This window comes from Sceloporus undulatus, chromosome 2, assembly GCF_019175285.1.
Source record: "Sceloporus undulatus isolate JIND9_A2432 ecotype Alabama chromosome 2, SceUnd_v1.1, whole genome shotgun sequence".
Lineage (NCBI taxonomy): Eukaryota > Metazoa > Chordata > Lepidosauria > Squamata > Phrynosomatidae > Sceloporus > Sceloporus undulatus.
Window position 1 is genome coordinate 250,360,038 of NC_056523.1, and position 19,969 is coordinate 250,380,006.

The following is a 19,969-nucleotide window of genomic DNA, read 5'->3' on the forward strand; positions in this document are numbered from 1 at the left end:
AGATAGATAGATAGATAGATAGATAGATAGATAGATAGATAGATAGATAGATAGATAGATAGATAGATAGATAGATAGATAGATGTGTGGGTGTGAGAGAGAGAGAGAGCCCTCGCAATGAATGCCAGGAATATGTGAAGAATATAGTTCACATATTCCTCTCATTCACTTCAAGGGCTTTCTCATTCACTCACTCACACACAGACACACATATCCACGTACATTAAAAAGTGAGACAGCCAGAGGAGAAGGTGGACACACACACACACACACATATATATATATATGCCCAGCTTCTCCTTCCTTGACCATCTCACTTTTTAATGTATGTATGTAGATATGTATGCATACCTCTGTGTGTGTGTGTGTATACATATACATACATGTACATGTACATAAATATTAAAAAGTGAGACAGCAAGAGGAGGAGAAGGTGGACATATATATATATATTCCTCATATTCACCACACTGGCTCTCTCACTCTCACATTTCATATATACACACACACACACACACACACACTTGTCCCACCAAATTCACTATGGTTAGGGGCATAAGACCCCTGTGAATATGGAAAAACTGCAAATAACAAAAACACCCTGTTTTTACCTGAGAGAAGGACACCTCTCTAGGAATCTGTAGGTCCTCCAGGGCGACTCTGTGGTCAGCGTCCAACAGACACTGGCCATAGAACTGCTCTGGAGGAGCTGCAAAGGCCTAGCAGAGAACCCTCTCTAGGAATCTCTAGGTCTTTCAGGGCAACTTTTGGTTAAAGTTGACCATAGAGCTCCGCTGGAGAACCTAGGTGTTCCTAGAGAAAACATATTAATCAAATCCGTGAATAAGCAAAGCCACAAATATGGAGGGATGTGTGTGTGTGTGTGTGTGTGTGTGTGTGTGTGTGTGTGTGTGTATATATATAGTGAGAGCAAGTGAATGTGAGGAATATCTGAAGAATATATATATCCACCTTCTCCTCCTCTGGCTGTCTCACTTTTTAATTTACTGTATGTATGTATATATGTACAGTATGCATGTGTGTATATACATAAACATATATATATAAATATATATACAGAGAGAGACTGTGTATATATATATATGTGTGTGTGTGTGTGTGTGTGTGTGTGTGTGTATATACATATATATACACATGCATACATATATACATACATACATTAAAAAGTGAGACAGCCAGAGGAGGAGAGGGTGTGTGTGTGTATTCCTCACAGTCACCTCTCAGGCTCTCTTGCTTTCACTGTCCATATATATATATATATATATATTGAGAGCAAGAGAGCACTTGAAGAAGTGAATGTGAGGAAAATGCCTGTGTGTGTGTGTGTGTGTGTGTGTGTGTGTACACTCATCCCCCCACATTCGCTAAGGTTAGGGGCACAGGACCCCCACGAATGTGGAAAAACTACAAATAACAAAAACACCATGTTTTTACCTGAGAGGACACCTCTCTAGGAATCTCTGGGTCTTCCAGGGCAACTCTGTGCTCAACATCTGCCACACATTGACCATAGAGTTGTGCTGGAGGAGCTACAAAGGCCTAATGGAGTGTTCTCTCTAGGAATCTCTAGATCCTTCAGTGTGACTTTTGGTTAAAGTTGACCATAGAGTTGCACTGGAGGACCTAGAAATTCCTAGAGGGAGCACATTAATAAAATCCATGAATAATCAAATCCACAAATGTGGAGGAACAACTGTATATATATTTTCCTCCTTCTCCTCCTCTGTCCATTTTATTTCCCTCACAGGGTGACACCAGACTCTTGGTCCTCCTTTTCCAGGACCTACATTTGGAACCTACTGAATCAAATAGCAGTACTTGCCCAGCACAGGGAAACAAATCATGCTTTGACCACACAGATTTGTTGTAGTGCCTCCCCTGCATTCCTACCTTATATCATCAGGTTGTTGTTGGTTTTTGCCCCTTTTATCCTGTCTCGTTTTTAAACACCTTTCCCTGGTGAAGAAGCCAGTGGAGCTTTGAAAGCTCGCAACATATATATTGTGCATTTTGGCTGGACCAATAAAGATATAGCTGTCTTGGAAGATACTGCACTTTGCCAATGTGGCTACCCCTGGATATATTCTCAGCCTTCTGTCCAGAAGGAATTCCAAAAGTCCTCTATTTTGAACATGACTAAGAAGCATGGATTTATATTCATATGAGTGTTTCGAGCTTCTATTTGGTCACATCCTACATTTTTATTTAATGCCCTACATTTTACAATGTCCTGTCCTCCTTTGCAGTTAGGACGTTTTATCAACCTGTTCCCTCATCTCTTCATGATTGTTACATATACAAATGTATTAAAATATTATATTCTGTCTAGGTCAGGGATCTGCAAGGTGTGCTCCCTGCCCTGCCTTTTTTTGTAATCCCCACAGTTTATTATCTTTTTCTTCAGTTTGTATTCTTCCCCATGATCTCTTCTGTAACCTCTTTTTGCTGCCCCCACCCATCCACCCAATTTCTGGATTCCTGTCATTACTTGAAGAACGTTACTTTGTCACATAGACACATTTATTAAAATATAAGTCTGCATAGGTCAGAGATGGGTGAGATGTGCTCCCTGTCTTCTTTTGCAATCCTTGCAGATGATGATGATGATGATGATGATGATGATGATGATGATGATGATTTGACATTGGAGTTTGCCATCAATGTGAGGGACTTTGCCCTGTCTATGCCTCCCCCACCAATTTTTTTTTATACCTTCACTGGTCTTGGGCAGCACATTTTGGATGTCATGGAAAAGGAGTAAATTGATAACATGTTTACTTATTTAATTTGTTGGGACTGTGTTTTTACAGATGAAGAGAAGATCTCAAGGGACTTTTCTCCTTCCTTTGCCAAAGGGCAAACCTTAACTTAGGGGAGTGGACAGAAGGCACTGTTGGCTACTCTGGGTGTTTCACTCTGCACAAATAAAGCAGTTTCACAGTACTTTAATTTCCATCCTACAGAATCCTGGGATTTGTATTTTGGTGAGGCACCAAAGCTCTCTAACAGCATAGGCTTAATATTTCACCAGACTACAAATGCCAGGATTCTGCAGGATGAAACCATGAAGCTTTCTTTCTGCAGAATGGGTGCATCCTCAGAGAGAGAAAAATGTTGTGATCTGGCCTTGCCTTGCCCAATTCTTTTTTCTGCTTGCCCTTGTGTGCCTTTTACTGCTTGCCCTTTTCTTTGGGGTGATTCAAGCTCCGACTTTCACCATGCATTCACCTGTGGCAGCCCAAACTCTCCCACCCCCTAAGGGCCAGCCAGCAGCTAACACTGACCTCCACAGAGTTGGCCGGGCTTGATGCTGTGCTCTTACCAGATCTTCCTCAGGGTTAGACATTTGTGAGCAAGGTGACCTATTCCTCTACTCAGAGCAAGGCCTTTGGTGCCTCTCTGGCTCTGAACCCTGGCTATTTCTCTGCTGTGGAATTGCTATCAAGCTACAGTGAGTGGGAATGGCTGTACTGAGACCAGCAGGCTGCTTTCCCCCTGTACTATTTGCTTCATCTGGAGACTAGTGACCAAGAGAGAGCTAGCATGGTGTAGTGGTTTAAGTGTTGGGTTAGGACACTGGGAGATCAGGGTTTGAATCCTGGCTCAGCCATGGAAATCCACTGGGTGGCCTTGAGCAAGTCACACACTCTCAGCTTCAGAAGATGGCAATTACACCCCCCTTTGAAGAAACTTGTCAATAAAACCCCATGATAGTGGCCTTAGGGAAACAACTTGAAGGATCACAAACAAACAAACAAGCTTCATTTATATACCACTTCATACCGCCTAAGCAGTGTCGAAGTGTTTACAACTGTAAGCTAATTTACAACAATCTGGGTACTCATTTTAGCGACCTTGGAAGGATGCAAGCCTGAGTCGAGCTTCAGCCCTTTTGCTGGTCTTGAACTCGCAACCTTGTGGTTTTGAGTGAGTGGCTGCAGTACAGGCATTTAGCCACTGCGCCACAACAACAACAACAAGTGACCAGGAAAGCTCTCCTGAGTGGTAATGAAGAGGCATGGTTTGCTGCTCTCCCACTCCACTGCCTGAGGTGGGTAACTCATTCTACGTAACAGATGGTTCAGCTCTGGGAATCACCCTGCTTCATGCATGAGATTTTATGATTTGATGAATGGTCCAGATGTCACCATCTTTGATTTATAATCCTCCAGATTTTTTCCTAATGCTTCCTGTCTTTTTCTAACCACAGCAAATCTGTTAACAAATAAAAATTCAATAGTTTTGGTAGTGCTCTGAGCTTTTCTGTATGGAAACACCTCATTTTTCTATCTCTTTTCCTCAAGTGCTATTCTTCTCATTTCCTCCTTTCGTTCTTTTTTTTCCATCCCAGTCATTCCATCCAATTCCTTTTCTACTTTAAGCCTATTTGGAAGAATCCTTCATTCTCCCTAACTGCCTTTCCTCCTTTCCTCTCCATTGCTCACTTGGAATGAGGCACTGGCCTCTCATCTTTTGTGGATTGTGCCACTTTCCTTGACTACTGTTTTGAAGGTCTGTGATTTGAGGAATATAATTTGTCTAAATACCGCCTCCTCCAATAACTGTTCCTTCTATAAAAGGAGCACTGTTTCTCTCACTTTTGCCCATTCCCCCTTTTCTTTCTAATAGCATTTTTATATTGCCAGGTTTTTAATCTCTGATGCATTTGTTTCACTCTTGCTGTGATTATTTTTAACATTGCCTTTTACTTTTTAAAATATATATCTATAGTAACATGCCTTGGGAACTGTGAATTGAAGAGTGGTATAGAAATATTTTAAATAAAACAATATTTCTACAATTCTCTTCCTGTAGTATTCTCCTTGTTTTCTTCAAGCCTGCTATTCTTCAGCTCTGCCTCTCCCACCGTCTACTTGCTTTTACCTAGTGACTCTATGCATTCACGTTAACAGCTGGACAGAAATCATACATAATAGGCTTGGCAGCTGTCGGGGGCAGCCCTTACCCGTTCCTAAAAATGTCTTGTTCTGCCAAGTGGAGGATGTAAATCTTGATAATATTAGCTCTTTGGCGCCTTTCTTGGCACCCAAATCAAGCCTGGGAGAATGGGGTCACAGCTTAACATTGTGAATGCTCAGCTGTTACCTTACCAACCTGTAAAAAGAATCAGCAAGTAATATAAAGATGAAAAGTAGTGCTTAGTTTAGTTCACTTCTTTTATGATGCTGGATGCAGAGAAGCCAACAGTAAATAATAATGAGCAAGAGGAGTATGCAATTAAACCCTGTTACCTTGCAGACATTCAATATATGCACAGCAGTAAACTAATCAAGGCCTAAATATACCATGATGAATACAGAAGAAAGGAGGGCTGTGAGAAGAAAGGAAAAGATAATTACCTCCTCTGGGGTAAATAGTGCTGTTCTGCTTTTGATATACTTTATATCCATCACGTGCAACATGGAATTGACTTAACTGAAGAGGGGTTCAGTTTAAGGTCTCCAGGCTGTGGCTGGCCCACCAAGGCATTTCATTTGTATAATCACAATAACACTCACCAGATTGTTTGCAGGGTTAAGAAAAATGTGTTATGAAGTATACATGGGACATCAGCTGTATATGTTGTGCCTGCCAAATTGACAGACGAGTGTAAAAATGTAAACTGACTTCCCATGTATACACTATGATGTGCAGTTTTTAAGACAAATGGCCCCATGTTTCTTTAATGTACATCTCAACAGAATATGTATGACACAGATGCTAACAACTAACTAGCAACTACAGTACTACATCTGTTTGATTGTGCCCCTTCCATTCTGATTTGTGGCCTTACATGACTCTTTCCTCACTCACTTGGCCATGCACTCCCTCTCCCCAACATATACATACACAATATACCCAGCTTGCTCAGTCTAACCATGTGTGTATTTCTACAGTTTCCCTATGCCTGGGTAGGACACTGAAACAACAGAGGAAATTTGCAATTAGTCACTGATTTAGACTGACATTGTGGGATGCCAAAACCACATAATTACTGCTACTGGTGGCAAATCAGATGTTACTGTATTAATTTGAAAGCTGTCACAATCATAACACTCCAGTGTCACTTCTGTAGAAATGGCAACAGAATACACAAATAGGTGGGTGAACAAGAAGCAAACTACTATACTTTCTCAGGGAACCTTGCAACAGCATTTTTGGTGGTTGCTCACTGTTTGGAGAATGCTGTCCTGCAGTTTGTACCCAGCTTAATTCGTTTTTAGCAATAGGACAAGGTGTTTTTTCCCCTTAGATATTATTGAGGGTCACTTAAGGTGACCCCATGAATTTCATAGTTTTCTTAGACAAGAAAAAAATAGGTGGCTTTGACAGTTCCTTCCTCTGAAATATAGCCTACAGCACCTGGTATTGGTTGGCAGTCTCCCATCGAAGTACCAACCAGTACTAACTAGGGCTGACCCTACTTAACTTCCAAAATCTGGTGCCTTTACAATATTTAGGCATTAATAAGGTATTAAAATTTTATTAATGGTCTCTGTTGACAATGACTACTGGCTGGGTTGGTTGGTTTTGGTTCATATATGTGATTACTTGATTTAAGCTTCTTTGGTTATTTTGTTGTGTTTTAGTACTATTAATTTTGCATTTTCACTATTTTCATTTTTTTTATGTCATGTAGAGAATGAATAAATTTCTAAATGAATAAATGTGTGTTTCCCCCCCCAAAAAATACAGTAATGTAAAGTATACAAAACATTTCTTTAAAAACCTGGGTAACAAAAACTTTAAACAATACTGTAGTCTACCCGTGTCTATGATTTTGCTTTCTGCAGTTTCAGTTACTTGCTGTCAGCCATGGTCCAAAAAATTACATAATGCTCCTTTATCCATGCTTTCAGTCTCTGCATTCAGTTACCGCTGTCAATCAAGGTTCAAAAATATTACTGGTCCAGGATTCAGTACTGTATTATCTGTTGTTTCAGGCATCCAGTGGAGGTCTTGGTATGTATCCTCCACAGATAAGGGGTACCTACTTTACATCTTTAGATACAAAAGGAAATTATAAAAGAAAGATACTACATATTCTATCCATAGAACCAAAATTAGAAAGATAGCACACCATTACAAAAGTTCATATGTAACTTGAGCAGACAAATACACCCAGAGCTGTTATCCACCCACCCACCCATCCATCCCTTTATTTATATGCTAACTTTCTCCTAGCCTGGGAATCAAGGAAGCTAACAAAAATTTCCCTATTGAATAAGTGAAGACCAAATACTGGAAAAACTTCCAGTCATTTGTATGCCAATGAAGACTTGAGAGCTGTCAACTTCACCATTAGCACAAAATTCCATAACTTGCCTCTCCAACTGCCCAAAGAAAGATTCAAAACACATTTCCAATTTGTGGCAGTTTTCTAAGCTAATTAACTTTTGTGCTATATCAGTGAATCTTCATTGATTGTTTATTAAGAGAAGTGAAATTATTGGTGATAATTTGCAACATTTGTTCTATAATTAATCTAATTTCTGGAAAAAACATCAGTCCAAAAACCTTTCACCCATGGACAAGGCATCACAAGCGCCAGAAAGCATTACATAACACCAATATAATCTATATAAATTGGAATGGATACCATCTGTGAAGAACCTTCAAACTATGCCCCTTAAAACAGGAGACTTGATTTTAATTAAAGTTTTGACCATATAATATTTCAAACTGTCTTCAGTCTCAGTTCCTAAATCTTTTCCCCAAACATTTTAAACTCCCACTTGTCTTTGAGTCATTTCTAACTTATGGCAGTCCTAAAGTGAACCTATCACAGGGCTTTACTAGCATGATTTGTACAGAGGCAGTTTGTCTTCCTCTGAGGCTGAGAGAGTGTGACATGCCCAAGGTCACACAGTGGGGTTTCACGGCTGATTGGGGATTTGAACCCTCATCTCCAGAGTTGTAGTCCATCACTCAAACCGCTACACCACGCTGCCTCTCCATAACTCTGACTAGTTTGCTATAAAAGAATTATAGCGTTAGAGAATAAGGTTTGAAAGCTAAGGCCTTCATAGAATTCTTGACATTTCCAAACTAACCATTGGTTATAATGCCTACATTTTTATAATTGGAAGTTCTGCAAAATGAATATGATGTTATCTGCTTCCATAAACAACAGTTGCATTTGCAATTGCAATCCTGATTTAGGATAATTATTACAGTGAAGATTACGAGTATGATTTATATCTTTCCCTGCCCACACTTTATGCAAAGGTAGGGAAAGCAGCCTGCTTTTGAAGTCCCCAGGGCCTCCTCAGCTCCCCTCCCCCCAAAAAACATCACTTGTGTTCCCAAGTAAATTGATTTTCAGCTTGTTCCTTGGTCAAAAAAAGGCCTTTTGTGAGCTGAAAACTATCCAGGGAAGCCTAAAAACCATGGCAAAATTGCCCCTCATGGTCTCTAGTATGGATTGTAGGGAGATTTTCTGCTCATTTAAAAAAAACTATTAAAAGGAGTATGTACGGGGGGACCTCCAAGGTCCTATGGAATGGAAATCAAGCATGAGAAATTTCCCACCTCATATATAAAGAGTGAGCAAAGTGCAGTTTACAGTTGTGTAATAAATTACACAACTTACACAAATTCAAACTAGACATTGAGGAAATAGAAATAGTAAAAGAATTCTCATACCTGGGATCAAACACTGACAGAAATGGGGATTACAGCCAGGAAATCAGAAGAATATTAAGAATGGAAAGGGCAGCTATGAAAGAATTAGAAAAGATTATAAAATGCAAAGCTATATAACTCAGCACAAAAGTTAGAATTATATGAGCTATTATTGTATTCCCTATTACCATGTTTGGATGTAAAAACTGGACAAGTTAAGAAAGAAAATAGGAAGAAAATCAGTTCCTTTGAGATGTGGTGCTTGAGAAGAGCGCTGGGGATTCTGTGGACAGCCAAAAAGACAAACAAATGGTCCTGAGATGTGTCCAAGGTATGACAGCCTCAGGTTTGTCATCTTGCCTTTCAGGGAGAGTTCAGGTAGCCTGAACTCTCCCTGAAAGGCAAGATGACAAAACTTAGGCTGTCGTACCTTGGACGCATCTCAAGAAGGCATGACTCATTGGAAAAAAACAGTAATGCTAGGAAAGATGGAGGAAAGTAAAAAGAGTAAAAAGGCCGCAGCTAGATGGATGGATTCTATTATACAGATCACAAATATGAGTTTGCAGGACTTGGGCAGAGTAGTGGAGGACAGGAGGTCTTGGAGATGTCTCATCAACAGGATTGCTATGGGTCAAGACCAACATGAGGACAGTTAACAACAACAAAAGTGAAGACCATAGCCTATGTGAGTCAAACTGTTTTTTTGACTCTGAAATGCCCCCAAATGCCCTCCAGGGGTGTGTGGAGGGCTTTTCTTCCAAATATAATAATAATAATAATAATAATATTTATACCCCGCTCTTCAGCCAAAAGGCTATCAAAGCGGCTTACAAATTGTTAATTAGACATTTCCCTGCCATCAGGCTTACAATCTAGAGAGACCAGACACAAAAGGAGAAGGGAATGGCAGTGGGGAAGAGGAAAAGTCCAGCAGATCTTCTCTCCCTCTGATGCCTGGACCACAGCAGATGGGCTGGAGGGAGGGCCCTTCTTCTTACTCTGATTAGGCCCAATGGAGCTGGCCTGCCCTTCTCTTCCTCTGGATGGTGGATGGAGGAAGGTCATCTTCTTTCAGGCAAGGCCTAGTGGAGCTGGCTTGCCTTTCTCTCCCTCTGGATGGGAAGAGAAGGCTTTTGAAGACTCCCAGGAACTCCCAGGGTAATACACAGGCACACAGACATACACATTGCCTTCAAATGCCCTATGTGGAGTGAATTTCCACTACACTTCTCCCCCAAGATGATTTAGACCCAGAAGAGACATTTTTTTGAAATAGGAAGATGGACAGGAAGTGACTTCCACTTACTTACTGTTGCTAAAAAAAAAAGTCCTCTCTTGAGCCAAAAACATGGTGAAAATGCCCCTATGTCCCCTACAGGGTATTTGGGACAAAGAAATGTTTATTTGTTGCAGACACAGGTGCATTGGGTGAGGTGTCATCTGAAGTCTTGTGGGGAGGGGGCTAGTGAGGACCTCCTTAGGCTTTCACAGTTGGCCACCCATGCTACATATTCAGAGAACTTATCTGTCAGCAGAAAGGGGATGATACTCACACCTCTAGCACTTCAACCTCTGTACAGCCTCAAAAACTGCTCTTGTGGGCTGGGAAATCCCAGTACAGATTTCAAGCTACACAAAAGTCTACTGCTGGATGCTGGAAGATTAAAATCCATGTACAGAGTGGACAGCTCCTAGCATGGCACTGGATTTCAGCTTTGGTGTGAATGCAGGAAGGAGCAGGAGAAGGAGAATGCATATAATCTCTCTCCGCAAGAGAAATCACATGGGAGGCATGACTCAAGACTTTATCACACAAGGCTTGAATAGTGGAATTGGAGCAAAATAACATAATCTTTTGCCAGACATGGTAAAAACCTTAAAATGACGGTGCCATTTCAAAGACTTAGGAGTTTATCATAGGGGAGAGAAGGGCCCAAATCCCGTGTATAAACGGGGTTTAAATCAGTGAATGTCCTGCAAGAGCAGGATTATTTTCAGACGACATTGCATGACTTTGGCATTAACTCGACATTAACCCGTGCAGAAAGCTGCAAAATCATGCCACTTTTTAATTTCTGGAAAATCCTGGTTAAAAAGAGGTGCGATTTTGCAGCTTTCTGCATGGGTTAATGTCAGGTTAATGCCAAACTGCCCCGACGTGTCTAAAAACAATCCCACTCTTGTGGGATATTCATGGGATTTAAACCTTATTTATCCATGGGATTTGGGCGCTTTGCCTCCTGTGTGATAAACTCCTTAGAAATGCAGTCACAAAATGCATTATTGGGGGGGGGGGGGAGACACCACTACAAAAATCTCTATTTCTATGCATAATTTCTTAAAATCCACATTTCTGGGTTATCTCTGCTTTATACTGAAGTTCAAGGTAAGCAATTGCCCAAATGACTGACTTTATTTTTAAAAGGGATTATAATTTCAAGTAATGTTGAAATAGGTCCTTATACAAGTTTAAGTGCTGGTTGCTAAAGCAGTAGATGAGAAGATAAAATGGACTTGTTTCAGAGCCGGTATTGCAGATGAAGTTCAAATCCTTAAAAAACAACATCTCAGAAACAAAAAAGAAAATGTTGTTTTTGGTGTAAACACTGCATTCTTTCATTCATTTTTATATGTTCAATATTAATTAACAGCAGTAGCACTATGTTAGTTCTAACATTCTCATTAAATGCTGCCCTCAGACAAAAGGATGTCCTCCGCCCTTTCTTCAAAAAGTATTGCATCAGTGTCATTTGTTTCCCACAAGCCTGGAGAACAGGTTTCCAAGGTGTTGTAAGGCAGGCTGAAGGTAAGAAAACAGAGATTTCTATAAGGAAAAAATATAAAATAATTAGGCTCTTTTGAAACATCATGGTAACCTCAGTTACAAGGTTATTTTATATTATTTTCTAAATCATCTCAATGATATTTTATTGAGAATCTGAAGTATATCAATGCAGTTGGCATGTTAGGCAGTCAGGAATTTGTGGGCAATTTTTGATACCTGCGCACAGATGTTTGTCATCCTATACAGTGTTTACACGCTTACATGGGAGTAAGCCCCTTGAACAAAGTGGGACTTATTTCTGATCAAGAATGCATAAGACTGCACCGCACACACCTAACAAATCTGTGTCTTGTTTTTCTTTCCCTGAGGGTATTAGAGCAAACAGCACAAGGATGTAATATATCAGCATATCAAGATCATCATACAAATATAGAAAAAGACAATATAATCCAAAATACACACCATGGTGATACTTTTAAGACAATCAAAAGGTGCAAACTATATCACACTACTTTTCAAAGCACACTGATATTTTTCATCAGGCAAAAAGAGTAAAAACCATAGGTGGGAATAAAACTGCCAGTAGCAGGGTCACACATGTGCATTTTTTCTGGAGCTGACTGCTTAAGTGTTGTTTAAGATGGTCTCCAGTTACAGAAAGATCCTATACTGTACACACATAGTCAGAAGCAAATTTCCTACACTGAAGTTTACTACCACTTAAGTGTGCAAAAGACCTGAAGTACATCCTAGCTGCTAGCACCTTCTCCCATCAAAATCAATACTGGATTTAATTAAATTGCTTAACTCTCATTGGGTTGCCTCATACCAGATGTGATGAAGTGGATGAGGGTGACTAAATTGAAGCCAAGTTCATATAACACATATGAAGATCCTGGAAAACTGCAGGACTTTTTTCCTCCCTGTGTGGCTTTCAAACCATTAAAGCTGGCTGTAGCCAAGCCCATCCCAGCACCCTTCATGTTATTGAATTTTAGTATATATTATTGAATTTGTAGTTTGCTGGAAACTTACCATGGACCAGCAACTAGCTGATGGGTTACAGACCAGACTACTACTCTGAGTAACTTTGGGGTTCATCAGGTCAGGTGCAGTCGTTGACCACTTATTTCAGAACCAATTTAGAAGTTCCCACTTTTTCTTCCCTGGATGTTGAGGAATTCTATTTAACAAATTATTCTTCTGATGTGTGTACTGTTTTGCTTTAAAAATGTGATTTATTTTTAATTTGATTTTATGGAAAAACACTTCTGAGAGCCAGGAGGGTTGAAAAGAGGTCCATAGTTACAGTATAACCAAATAAACCTATGGTTTATAGAGAGGCATCCACATTCATATTATCTAGTCATCCTGCACCCAGTAGGCTAGATAAAAATTTACAATCTTAGTACAGTTTCTGGGATTACTCATTCATACAATTCAGGTCAGATTCAAAATTGCTGAAAACCAAGTCGGTAATGAGCAATAAGAAGAAATGTGTGGGTTCCTTTTCAAAATTTAATCGGTCTTCTTTGGAGATCTTATTTCTTGGAGGACTTGAAGGCAAAGAATATTAATAATAAGGTAAACATGCAGGAACTGCAGGAGGTGCTTGTGAAAACAGCCCTTCTGAGTAGGTGTGAAAGCATCAGATCTTCTTTCTTTCCCAGGTCCTCTAAAGACCTTTCAGAATAAATGAGCAAAGGTAGTTCTTCAGCACATCTATACTCAGTATGCAAACTTTGTTTTCCATGACATTTTGTATTAAAAGAGTTCTCAAAACATATCCTGTGAAATAATTGTAGTCTTTTTTCAGGGAGATATCAGCTGAACTAGAAGAAAATGAGCTAACTAGCTTGGTAAATAAGGTTTTTGGCTAAAGGCTGCTCAGCAGTAAATTCCAAGATTTGTCTTCACAGACAAGTGCTTGTTGTGAATGATGAGGGATGGTGGAGTGGAGCCCCCAAATAACTGGAATCTTCACTGTTTGGAGGATTTCTTTATTTTCTGTGTGAGCTTCAGAAGGAACAAATGAGATTGCTGTGGTTCTTGTTAATGATCAGGACTGCCCAGAATTCAGAAACATAGTATATGTTCATCAGGAATATCAGTATGCAAATGAATCTTGCAGCACCGTTGAGACAAGGGCTGCATCTACACTGGAGAACTGTTGCAGTTTGACAACATTTTAACTGCCATGGCTCAATGCTATGGAATTATGGAATTTGTAGTTTTGTGAAGTATTTAGCCTTCTCTGACAGAGCGCTGTGGTGCCACAACAAACTACAAATCCCAGGATTCCATAGGATTGACCCATGACAGTTAAAGCATTGTTAAACTGTATTAATACTGCAGTGTAGCAGCAGCTTAAATATTAAAAAAAGTTGTAGCATAAGCTTTTGTAACCTACTTCTTCAGATACACCTCTGGATAAATTAAAATGCTGCTGCTTGTTTGTGTTTTTTTAAATGTCCTACATTTTGTGGGGCCTTGTCCTCCTTTGTGAGTATGACATTTAGTCACCCTATACAAAGTTTTGAAGTTTCCATTCCCATTTCCTGGCAACCTGGACTTGATGGGGAAGAGTCTACCGATGAGAGGATTAAGATGATAGGCAACTTTGCCTTGATAAATCTAAAATAAAGGAAATTGACATAATAGGGAAACCAATTAGTGACAAACCTGAAAAATTATGATTACTTATGAAGATATTGTTTAAATTTTTGTTTAAATATAAGTGTATTCCATAACTTGTGTGCTTCATTGAAGGAACAGATCTTCAGATTCCAATATACTGTACTTTTGCATATTCAGAAAAGGATAATGGCCACTGATTTTAATTCCTAGTATGTTTTTTTCTGCATACAGCTTGATACTGCACACCTGCCATGATTTAATTAAGTCTGCACTTTCCATTTAGAGACTGAATTTAACTGGCAATTTCATGGCTACAATATCAGGACTAATTTTTGATATTTTCTAGGACTTCCCCCCACCTATCTCTTTTTAAATTTTGTTTTACCACCTGCCTGGTGAAAAGTTGTGGAGAACTTGAAATTTTGCCCTCTTTTATAACATTTTGGTTTGACCTAACAAAACTGCTATTCAATGGTGGATTTTACTAATATTGTTGTGTGTGGTTTTTTTTTAATTCAGTAAGGTACATACCCTTTTGTATGAAAAGATTTTAAACATTTTCACCCATTTCATCATTCATCTGAGCTATTGCTACTCTGAAGTATCATCTATACACATCACAAATAAATAATCCCGTTACTAAAATAACTCTAGGCTTAAGCCTTTAGTTATATAATGGATGTTAGGTCACAGCAGCCATAGATGTCATGCTATTTGAATATTCTTTTGTTAATACCGCATCCTTATTTTTTTATTTGCCCATATAGCTCAAATATAATGCAGGACACCACTAGAAGATGTTTATACTTCACTCTCTTTGCTGTTGATGCTATATGCCCAAAAGACCATTCTGAATTATGATGACCCTATCTGCAGGGTTTCTTGGCAAGATTAATTCAGAGGTTTGCCATTGTTCTTCTGAGGCTGAGATAGTGTGACTTGCCCAAGGTCACCCAGTAGGTTTCCATAGCTAAGTGGAGACCCTGGTCTTTCAAACACCTAGTCCAACACTCAAACCATTACATCATGCTGGCTCTTCAGTGTCTTTCTAATTTCAGTTTATGTAAAATATTGTTGTCTGGGCTAAAGAACTCCAAGTGTCCAGGCCATATTAAGACATGCTGAGGTCTCATGTCAAATTGAAGAGGTCTCACAGTATTACTAAAAACATGCATTATTCTGAGTTTTATAAAACCACAACTTAAATGGCTCCTCCTAAACAATAGCCCACTTAGCTAATGCATAAATCTGGCATTGGCAAGAGGATAAGAGTGTACTTTAGTGTTTTTGCTTTAGACTCAGGGGCCATTCACACTTACTTTTTTGAACAAAGAGATTAGCATCTCTGCACCAATCCAGAACCGATTCAGAATAAATTCAGTGTTGCTACTACGTTTACCATGATCAAATCTCTCTGTGCCATTTTAACCCTGTTGCCATTCACATTTGACACCATATTGATTTAAAATGGAGGTGCCTCCATTTCCAGGAACGATGCAGTGCGATCCAAATCGATTCTGTAGCATACTCACACTACTGAAGATGCTGATTGTTGCTTGCAGCTCTTAAAAAAGAACCGCTAAGGGGTCCAGTGCCAAATGCCCTGGTTTAAATTGGCTTTTCAGCTGCCACCCACCCCCTGTAGGCTTTCTTGATTGCAGTTGGAGCAAGTGTGGACATCATGGGAATAAACTGGTTCCAAACTGGTTTATTTCTGTAGTGTGAATGGCCCCTCAGCAAGGCTTTTGGGAACCACAGGAAGACAATGCACAGTGTAGGTCTCCCTATGAAGTGTAATCAACAATATTCAGGAGGCCCAAGCACTTTGACTGAGGCTGCTTTTAAGGGAACTCCATTGTTAAAACTGAGAACTCCATCTTAAAACTCTTTGGCTGTCAGTCTTTTAGAGCACAATTCAAAGAGTTGATTTTGACCTATAGGTCCAAGCTGTCTAATGGATCATATTTTTCCAGGTGAATCTGCCAGGCCCCCAAGATCTTCACTGGCATGCCAAATAAGAACACAAGATGATACCGTCTTGGTTGTTATTTCTAGTTTCTGCATTGACATTGCTAAGGAAAGCAGAACAGCCCCCTCTTGCTGTCCTTTCTTTGCAAGCATTTTTATTCTGACAGGCTTTGAGGAGCTAACAATATTTAAAGGAAGATCTTTTACTCAGGCACTGTCTTGTTTTTTTATCTGTCTTTTGTTGCAACCAAAATTGTGAAGGACCTGGAAACCATGCCTTATGAGGAGTGACTTAGGGAGCTGGGTATGTTTAGCCTGGAGAAGAGAAGGTTAAGAGGTGATATGATGGCCCTGTTTAAGTATTTGAAGGGGTGTTATACTGAGGATGGAGCAAGCTTGTTTTCTGCTGCTCCAGAGAATAGCAGTGGATTCAAACTACAGGAAAAGAGATTCCACCTCAACATTAAGAAGAATTCCTGAGAGTGAGGAGTTTATCAGACAAAGGAAATTAATTGGAAGTATAATACAATGGCAATCTGAATGCAATCATGGTGTTTAATGTTATTGCATGATTGACTACCACACAAAATTCCGGGCAATGGGAAGTCAGTCTGAACGCAATCATGGGGTTTCACGTTATTGCATGAGAGGTGATCACATGCAATTTCAGGCAATGGCAAGCTATTTTCGGGCATTCAGTTCGAATGCAATTTGAATTCACATAAATTCACTGAACTAGCGAATTCACTTGAATGCGTTCTGGCCCCACTCTTTTTCATTCAAAATTAAGAGAAATTCCTCCTGTGTGATAAGAGCTTTCTGACAGTGAAATACACTGCCTCAGAGAGTGGCAGAGTCTCCTTCTTTGGAGGCTTTTAACAGAGGCTGGATGACCATCTCTCAGGGGTGCTTTGATTGTGATTCTAGGATTCTAAAATCAACACTTAAAATGTGCATTGAGATCCTATAACACTGGTCTCCTGACCCAGCCAAGGGTCTCCTGCTCGAATGTGCCCCTCCTCCTGTGCTGCTCCTCGTGCCTGGAATCTCTTCCCACACAATTAAGAACTATTACTTCCTTGGCTAATTTTAAGGCCAAATTTAAGACACTCTTGTTTAGGGAGGCATTCCAAATTACTGGTTGTTAATCTGCTACTTACTTTGTTTGTATTGTATACTAATTAGTATTATTTTAGAGATATTTTAATCATGTAATGTTGTTGTTTTAGATTGTACGTTGCTTCGCAGGTTTTCATTCTCTCCCCCTCCACCCCTTCATTTTATTTGACCTTTACTATGTAAAGCACTGTGCAAACTTTACAGTGCTCTGTAAATAAATGATGATGATAATAATAATAACAACAACAACAACAACAATAATGTATTAGAAAGGGGTTTTTAGAGATTTTGGTCTAAATCCTATTACTAATTCAGAGACATAGCAGTATTAGACTAGAACAGGGGTCGGCAACCTCCGGCCCACGGGCCGGATGCGGCCCGCAGAGGCCTGCTGACCGGCCCCTGGCTGCTGTTGCCACTGCCGCCGCCGCCGCCGCAGTGGCCGCCCATCACAGCTTTTCGCCACTTTGGGCGCCACCATTTTGGGAGGCAAAATGGCGGCGAAGTCTCGCGCGACTGCGGCGGCAGGGGGCCTCTAGGAGGCCCACTGCCATCGCTGGGGCCCTCCAGGAGGGCTCCGACGGCGGTAGGGGGCCTCTGGGGGGCCCTTTGCCGTTGCTGGGGCCCTCCAGGGGGCCCTCCAGCGCTGGCGGCCCCCACCAGCTTTTTTGCCGGTCTCTGACGGGGCCTGGGGCCTCGTCAGGGGCCAGCAAAGATGGGGAGGCCTGGCCCCCGGAGGGTGGAAGCTCCGCCTCAGCACGCAGTCCCGCCCCTGGAGGGTGGAAGCTCCACCCTGGCACGTGGCCCCGCCCCAGAGGGTTGAAGCTCCACCCCTGGCTTTGGCCCCCCCAGTCGCCTGAGGGACAGCAACCCGGCCCCCGGCTCAAAAAGGTTGCCTACCCCTGGACTAGAATATCAGTATGCAAAATGATCTAGCACTACTTTTGAGACTAAATGTGGGGGAAAAAGATATAGCATGCATCTGAGGAAATAGACCAAGTCCCTTTGCATCCTAACAGTACATGTTTTAGCTAAAACAGGCCCATTGAATCAATGAGATTCACCTGCCTGTTGACTTTCTATGCGACAATTGATTTTCAGGCTGCACCTGCACTACAGAACTAATGTGCTTTGCTATCGCATTAAATGCTCTGGCTCAAGGCTATGGAATTCTGGGATTTGTAGTTTTGTGTACTGGTTTAGTAATTTTATTAATATGTTCTTTCTAGGAATATGTAGGTCATCCAGCGCAACTCTGTGGTCAATCTTAACCAAAAGGCACACTGAAGGACCTAGAGCTTCTTAGAGAGAACACTCCACTAGGCCTTGCCCTTTGTAGCTCCTCTAGCGCAATTCTATGGCTGATGTCTGGCAGATGTTGACCACAGAGGTGCCCTGGAGGACCTAGAGATTCCTAGAGGTGTTCTCTCAGGTAAAAAAAAATTAGTGTTTTTGTTATTTGTGGTTTTCCCATATTCACAAAGGCCCTGTGCTCCTAACCCCAGCGAATGTGGAGGAATGAGTGTACTGTGTGACCCTTGGTTGACAGGAAGTGGTTTACATGTTGATCAGTATATTTGATTTACATGTTAATCTGTAATATTTAGTCTTCTCTCTTGAGTTCTGGTGCCACAACCAACTACAAATCCCAGGGTTCCACAGATTGGAGCCAGGACACTTAAAGCGGTGTCAAACTGCACTAATTCTGCAAATGTGGCAACTAAAATGAACCCAAACCCAGGCCAAGGCCTGATTCAAAACCAAGCCCTGACTGTGAAGTCGAAGGCTTTCATGGCCAGCATCCATAGTTTTTTTGTGGGTTTTCCGGCTATGTAGCCATATTCTAGAAGAGTTTATTCCTGACGCTTTGCCAGAATCTGTGGCTGGTGTTTTCAGAGAATGCTGGCATGGAAGAGAGTGGGATATACAGTACACTGTATATGTATGTGTGTATACACACACACATATACATACATACATACATACTGTGTGACCCTGGCTAGTCTTTCAGGACACCTTCCTTGTACCACATGTTTAATTGTGTTTAATTTTCTATTTATGTATTTTAATATTGTATTGTTTATAAAATTGTATTATTTTATACTTCTTGTTCACCACTTCAGGTCCCTACATTGGGAGAAAGGCGGGATATAAGAAAATAATAATAATAATAATAATAATTGGGTCGAAGTGATCACTCATGAAGCACAGAGTCAGGCAACTGCTTCAGATATTGGCAGCCAGCAGGTGTTTGGCTGTTGTTTAGGTACTTTGTGTATTTGTTTATGCAACATTGTAAACCGCCTTGATCCTCTGGAAAGGCGGTATATAAATAAAATGTATTATTATTATTATTATTATTATTATTATTATTATTATTATTATTATTATTGCACAGCCTCCCTAAAAACCCACAAAAAGTGTTATAAAAGGCTCCCCCCCTTCTGATACTGTATTTCCACCAGGCTGGTTTCCTAATGCTAAAGTGGAGGAGGAGGAGGAGGAGGAGGGCGGCCTTTGGCCTGGCTGCCATGCTTCCTCCTCCCTCCCTTCTTCCCCTCGGGGCCGGAGGAGGGACAGAGAGGGCGGCTGAGGCGAGGGAAGAAGGCCTGGGCTGGGAGGGAGGCAGGGAGGCCCGAGGAGCAGCAGGGAAAGGCAGCCATGGCGACTGTGGCGCTGGTGGTGATGGGAGTCAGCGGCTCAGGGAAGTAGGTACTGCTCTCTTGGGATGAGGCTCTTCCTTGGGTGGTTTGCTCAGGGGAAGGAGGAAAGGGTGCTCTCCTTCCAAGGAGACTAGTTTTGTGTCCCATC

General features: G+C 40.9%; 1 protein-coding gene across 9 annotated transcripts in view; it reads left to right on the plus strand.

Moving 5' to 3' along the window:
• Nucleotides 1–19,676: 19,676 nt before the first annotated feature.
• The window catches only part of IDNK (IDNK gluconokinase), an 11,328-nt gene continuing 11,035 nt past the window's right edge, over nucleotides 19,677–19,969 (plus strand). For 2 of the 9 annotated variants that reach the window (XM_042453751.1, XM_042453750.1), the window contains exon 1: nucleotides 19,677–19,866. In XM_042453751.1, coding sequence (XP_042309685.1) covers nucleotides 19,690–19,866 — 177 coding nt within the window. In that variant the 5' untranslated portion in view covers nucleotides 19,677–19,689. Of the gene's footprint in view, nucleotides 19,871–19,969 lie in introns of all 9 variants that reach the window. The other 7 variants (XM_042453744.1, XM_042453748.1, XM_042453741.1 and 4 more) reach the window with 6 other exon arrangements.